The sequence below is a fragment of the Amborella trichopoda genome, chromosome 2 (genome assembly GCF_054954075.1).
Source record: "Amborella trichopoda isolate Santa Cruz 75 chromosome 2, AtrichopodaSantaCruz75HAP2 v2.0, whole genome shotgun sequence".
Taxonomy (NCBI): Eukaryota; Viridiplantae; Streptophyta; class Magnoliopsida; order Amborellales; family Amborellaceae; genus Amborella; species Amborella trichopoda.
This window is the reverse complement of record NC_142337.1, coordinates 66173093-66179918: the sequence shown is the minus strand read 5'-3', so window position 1 is coordinate 66179918 and position 6826 is coordinate 66173093. Positions and strand designations below refer to the sequence as shown.

General features: G+C 36.0%; 1 protein-coding gene across 1 annotated transcript; it reads left to right on the top strand.

Annotated features, from left to right (window-relative positions):
* Positions 1–1091: 1091 nt before the first annotated feature.
* On the top strand, positions 1092–6584 carry LOC18430235 (uncharacterized). Its single transcript, XM_006840394.4, has 2 exons — positions 1092–1306; positions 5642–6584. Exons 1-2 carry the CDS (start codon positions 1234–1236, stop codon positions 6262–6264), a joined length of 696 nt encoding a protein of 231 aa, XP_006840457.1. The 5' UTR covers positions 1092–1233; the 3' UTR covers positions 6265–6584.
* The last annotated feature ends 242 nt before the right edge of the window (positions 6585–6826 follow it).

The window sequence follows — 6826 nt, the reverse complement described above, 5'->3', positions numbered from 1 at the left end:
TTAGCCTGAGGGGATCGCTCTCATCATCGTGGATGGGAATGGCCATGTGGCAATCTAATAGATCAAAAAATATAAAATAAAAAAGTAACGATTATGAAATTTGAAGCTTAAAAATGGCGACGACCTTGATATGTGAACTCTTATTTTGAGGGCAAAATCAACGGTCAATATAATGTGTCAAAAAAAATCCTATTTCTTTCGTAACCAAAATGGTCAAGGTCCAGATATCAATTTTAAGGTTTTCAGTCAAAACTTTAATTTTCTCTTAAATTTAATGACCTATCAAACCACATTCCAATTTCATTTGATCTAACGGTTAATAATGACACAAAAAGTATGTGGTCTTTTTATGTCACTTTCCAGTTGGTTAAATCATCGACCTTGATGATCATTTCAAAAGAAAATGATTAATTTTAGATTAATTGTATTATTTTCCACCATATATAATCTTATTCTAACATGGAAAGAGCAAAAGAAAATTGGTTGATGACCGAATTTCTACAATATGTTCACTTAAAAACAATTGTAACTAATGGTTCAAATATTTTATTATTATAATTATTATTTTTAGCCGTCAATCTTTTTTTTTTTCATATTTATGATCTCCATGTTAAATATTAAAAAAAAATATAATGAAACTATTTACCTTTGGTACAAGATGGTCACGATAAGTATTTAACATGGGATATGACATTGGTTGGTTTCATTTATTTTATTGACCAAATTCAAAAGTGCAAAATAATTTTTGTCAAACTTTGAGACACACCCAAGTTATTAGATTCCACATCGGATGGTGGTAAGTAATTGTGACCTCTCTATTCTAAAAGTAAACTATACAATTCCTAAATATTATATATTATCTAGAAATTAAGATCAAATTATATTTAAAAAATATATTTATTGCCAAGCCCGCATTTCTACAATATGCGGGCTGGCCGCAGAGAAACCGTGCCAAGAAAAATAATCTTCTGGTTCACTTCTCTCTCGGGAGTGTTGTTTTACTAACCTGAAGCCCGTGGACTTTGAATTTTTCATGAATAGAGCGAGGAACAAAAGCTAAGAAGCGCATCAGATGCTTATGGCTCACTTAACGACCTTTCTTTCCCTTTCTCGAGGGTTATTCCTCCTTTTCTGAAAAACCTAATTAAATAGTGGAGGAACTCAACTTCAGGGGTTCCTTTTTTGCGTTTGAGGAAAAACATATAGGGTTTAGGTGAGAAAGTCATCAGTAAGATGTTGGATCTTCAGAAGAGGAGGGTGAGGCTGGTTCTTTTCATCTCGGGTCTCATCATTCTCAGCATGACAGGTCTTCTCAATTTCATATAGGTTATCATATATGCATCTCTTCGAAATTTATCTGTCTTATTTGATTATCGGAGAAGAATATCTAAAAATTTATGTTAAAAATGGATGAAATGACTATATTTTAAGTTTCTGAAACAGTGTGTTTTACTTCTTCAGTGCTTTGACTTTCCTTTTCTGGAATGTTTACTTGGGTTGAATGGATTGGGTTTTTAGGTTCTTTTTGGTTTACCTGTTCTAAATATATTTTTGTTTTTATGATTGAGTTGTTGAATTGGTTATGATGTTATTACCTAATTATTCTCTCTCTCTCTCTCTCTCTCTCTCTCTCTCTCTCTCTCTCTCTTTCTCTCTCATTTCTCACTCTCAAATTCCTGACTTGTGCCTCGTTGTTCTTTTTCGTTTTTTCTTTTTTGTAATCTGCTCTCATGGAGTAGAACAGTTAATCACTTCAAAAAAAAATTAGAAAAAAGAAAAAAATCTGCTCTCGTGTAGTATCACCAAAACCTTATAAATGTCATATGACGCATCAAACATTAGAATTTAAGCATGATACATCGATAAATTTGGTTCTATATTATCAGATCTGTAATAAACTGATTTTCACCATCTTGTAAAGCAAAGGATTTGATGCTAAGGTTTTTAAGTGAATTCAGCTTGGCTAGTGTGATGCAATAGTGCTTGAGGTGATAATTTTGTACTAGGAAGTAATCTAACGAAAATTTGATTTTCATAAGTACAATCTTATTAGAAGGCCCCCTGTAATTAAGGTTTGAGACTGTACAATGTGTTGCTGGGCACATTGTAGAGATAAACCTAAAGCAATGCTTTGATGCTTGGAGGTCACAATCACTCTTAGTCATTGGATGTGGAATCTGACAAATTTATAGCACAACATTCAAGAAACTTTATTTTGGACCGTTTTGCTTAGTCAATGAGACATCCTCAACTACCTGATTTTACATCTATTCATCAATAATGATTGTGCACTCCTTATAACCAAAGTAAATGGTCTTATTATGTAATTTTTTATATTATGTACTGATGAATAAAAAAGTGGAAGAAAAGAAAAAACTGCCTATGTGAATCAATTGTGACCATTATATGCAAAGTTATCATTCTGGTTTTTTGAGTGAACATTTCGTTACAATCCTTGATGCAATCTTGGTTGAGTATCTGATGAATGACTCGAGCGTTATAGCATTATTGGCACACCATTTTTGTTGAATTCCAAATTGTTGATTTAGGAGATGCCTAAAATTTTCTTATATGTAGAATGAGACATTAAATCTTAAACTTGGTCTTGATCTGGGGTTAGTGGTTTCCTCATTGTGTGTTGCACACAAGCAGGAAATAAGAGAAGCGACGGACGTTTCATACTAGGAGGGGGGGTAAAAAAGGAGACAGGCTAATGAGAAACTAAAAGATAAGCATGAGCGCAAAATGAACCAGGAAATGTGCTATTGTTGGAAGAGGGGCTGGAAAATGGAGGCCTGAAGTCAACTCTGTTTTTCTATCAGAGGAGTCATAGAGAGGCATCAGTGTGGTTGAAAACATATAGAAAAAATTAGATTATCAGGGGCTTAAAATGTAGCTGCTTGCTGTGAATCCGAACCTGAGAAGGTGCCATCACATGGAATATATGGTCTTGGGACATAATTGGTATTCCTCGAGAGTGATCCCTAAAGGAGTTCCCTGTGGATTGAAACTAAATAGTCAATGAAAGTAACATGCTGATACAATCTTGTTTGCCAAGCTTCAGGACCACAACCTACCCTTTGTCATGGTATTGAGTTCCATAAACCACAATACACATTGAACAAGTCTATTAATCTAGTGAAATGTTTGCTTGCATATACAAACGTGATTGTGAATACCACTTGGATTGCGACTAATCAGAGCTCAACTGGAGAAATTCACCATAGAAATGACCTGTCCTTCACATAACTTTGCAGTATTCACATCTTTAGCATTGAGACTTAAGCTGAAATGTGGCGGATGCAAGGAATTCTCCTGCTCCTTACTATTGAGTAGTAGGGAGCCATGACTAAATTCTTCAACAATTAGGTGGAATTTGTCTGATATGGACTCTTAACATGAATCCCTTTTATATAGTATGACGTTGGATCATTAAAAGCCAGAAAGTCTGCTTTTTCTTAGTTTGCTCTGATACAACCTTGGTCCATGTCTAACTATAGACTAGTGTGTTTATGAAAGGCATCCAAATAGATGCTTCCTTTGGATTCCACATGTATAACAGTCCTTAATGAGTATAGCCAGTAGAAATGGAAGTTAGCAAAACTGGTAAACCCTTTTTTGTGTCCATAAATCGACCACAAGGACTACTTTTTTCTTCTGGGGATTCTTGTTATGGATGACTTGGAAATGAACTGGAGCTCTATTGTTATGATAATCAAAGGCACGGAAAGTGTTTTTTTTGATGAATCAAAGGCACAGTAAGTTACTTGGCCAAAAAAAGACATGGTTCCTGAATGTCCCTTCCCACTTGATGTTGCCATTCATGCCACATGCATATTGCCTTGGAAATGTAAGGAGCACTTAGCCATTAGTAGGTGGTAGGATGGAGCAAATATCTAGATAGAGCTGTGAATTCAATTTATAGTCCTTCCTGTGCTGGTGGTCTACACATTACTCTTCCATGAATGAACCTAAAGTAGTAAACCAACACTACAACTTTTCTCTTGACTGACCAATGGATTTGAATTCATTGAGGATTTGGACATATTAGCTATGTTTCAAGAATGTGACGATTAATAACAGAACTAATCGAAATGATAAACAATTTGGAATTTTGAAATGCCATCCATAGTGAGAGGACTAGAAATTCCAGAAGCAGCTCGTGTCAGAATTGCGTTACTGGTTCTCTAGACCAGGTTCTAGGGAATCTAACAAAAAAGCTGAGAATGGGAAGAAGTAAGGGTTATGCCTGAAAGATTGGAAGGTAGTGTTTAATGAATAGTTACCATCGCTTCCTTGGAGTCGTGATTGCTTGTGTTCTGTGGCAGTTTTCTATGTTGGCATAGAGGTGTCTTCGACTTCTGAGAGGAATTGCCTCTTCGTAATTAGTTGCATACTTAGCTATTCAGTTACTTCCGAGGTTGTCTAGTGTTTTTTTTGCAATTCTACAAAAACAAGATAACTTGATTTACCCAAAAAAAAGGAAAAAAAGAAAGAAAATAGCTTTCTATTTGTTGCATCTCACAAAATCCAAGGGTGAATAAGATGAGGGACATCTGAATAAATCTTTGAAAAAACAAGATACAACAAGTTTCTCGGAAACACTAGTATCTAAAGGTTTTATAGAAGTTACTAAAATCGTGAAGAGTCATTTTCTTTTTGTTTGTTCTTACTATCTGATGACCTTAAGAATCATAAACATTGATTTTAGGGCTTAAATGTTTTGAGAAATCCAGTCAGTTGACTTAGGAAAGTTTTTTATTTGCAATATTACTACCCTTGCTTTAGATTTTTGGGAGGCAATCACCCAAATTCTTAGACTCAATGAAGATATTTTATAGTTGGCCCTAATTTTTGAGAGCAGCTAAGCTCATTCATAATTTGAAATAAAATCAACAATATGGAGTCTTAGTTATGGAAACAATTCAAGGGGTGTTTTTGAATTTTGAGAAATTGTTGCACGCTGGTGAGAAACTGCTGTTCATGGGGTGTTTTTTAAATTTTGAGAAATTGTTGCATGCTTGTTCATGAATAGTGCAATTAACTTAGTGTTGACATCCCAACTATTGACCGAGTATCTGCTGCTTCCGCTCCGAGTTGTTGAGGAAAGATCCTGAGGGGAGGCTGCGGAAGTGCGCATTACTATGCATTAAAATAACTGGAGAAATACCTCAGGGGAATGCAGTTCCGAAGTTTCTTAAGATTTTTTAATGGACTCACGATGTGGTCCATCAACAAACAAAGCTGAATGAAGGTTTCAAATCTTTCATGATAACAACATTGAGATGCACTCACGCTTGTGTAAATTCATTCCCATTTGAGCACCTCAACACCCTATCATCTTGCATGCTTGTGATAATTAGCTATAACAACCCCATGCTTTTGCTTGCCTTCATACCATAATCTCTTTTGCATCTCCATGTAGAAAAGGATTAAAAGGCCTGAACTCTTGAAATTTCTTTATGTTAGTTTCGTTAACTTCTGTTTTGTATATCTTGTGCCTCAAATTTATTTTCCAAGTTATAATTTAAAGTTTTGTAGTTGTTTCTGTTCTCCTTTTCAACATGCATGTGCAATTAGTTATGCTAAAAATGATTTGCCTAGGAAATTGGAAAGAGTTGCTGACATTTGTGTTTCACAGCCGAAAAATGCAGGCAGCTTGTGGGGGATGAATCCTCATCTCAGAGTGGGAAGTTCACATTATTGAATTGCTTTGATATGGGATCAGGATCCCTAGCATGTTCTGTAAAAGAGGGTGTTAAACTCTATATTTACAATATCAGGGCCGCTCATGTCGAAAAAGTAAGGCAAAAGGCGATCGAGATGGCATTAAGTGAGGCCTTATCTCAAGGGCTGAGTGTTAGTGCAGCAACAAAGCAAGCTCAACAAGCTGGGGCAAAGGCAGCAAAACTAGCAACTCGAAAGGCCAAACGCATTATAGGTCCTATCATTTCTTCAGGTTGGGACTTCTTTGAAGCCATTTATTATGGAGGAACCATGACTGAGGGTTTCCTTAGAGGAACCGGCACTTTGTTTGGGGCTTACATGGGTGGCTTTCAAGGGGAACAAAAACTTGGGAGGGTCGGTTATCTTATTGGGAGTCATTTGGGAAGTTGGGTTGGAGGGAGGATTGGGCTCATGGTTTATGATGTTGTTAATGGGGTTCATTATTTGCTACAATTTGTCAGGACAGAAGAAGATGCAGGTTATGAAGCATCGCCATACGAGGGTTCTGAGAATTATGGGGATTCTTATGACCTATAGTATATTAGGAATTGTCATTGGAAACATTTACTTAAAGCAAATCTTTGTGATCATATCCTTTCATGAATTATATAGTTCAATACTTAATGCTGTATTGCTTCTTGTAAATAGTTGTATGGCTTTGTAAAAGGCCAGATTCCTTAATGCTGAAATCAGAGAGGGTCCTGAAAGTTGAACACCTGAAAATGGGAGAAGAAAATGCTCTCCATGCGTCAGTAGACAAGCTTTTCTTTGTGGAAATATGTTTTGTCATAATGCAAAAACATGATACACACTTGTTCCATTTGAATGAATAACAATGGTTTGGCAGTTTCTATTTTCATCGTCTACAAAAAAGATTAGGATTTTCCGCCAGGAAAAGTATGGCATGGATATGATGTGTATGCTAGAAAGTAAACAGGCAAGGCATCTTCCACGAGTTTTCAATTGGTTGAGGTGATTATACCGCTGATTAGGCTTCGACTCACCAGGGTCCGATACCGATTCACCAGTCCGGACTTGGGGGTTCCCGACTTAAGTTGGGCTATATATAAACATATTATTAACAGAGCAAAAAATGGGA

Excerpts from the sequence above, each read along its gene's own strand:
- LOC18430235 (XM_006840394.4), top strand. The coding sequence starts at position 1,234 with ATGTTGGATCTTCAGAAGAGGAGGGTGAGGCTGGTTCTTTTCATCTCG. Across the intron at positions 1,307-5,641 it reads CATCATTCTCAGCATGACAG|CCGAAAAATGCAGGCAGCTT; the intron begins GTCTTCTCAATT and ends TGTGTTTCACAG.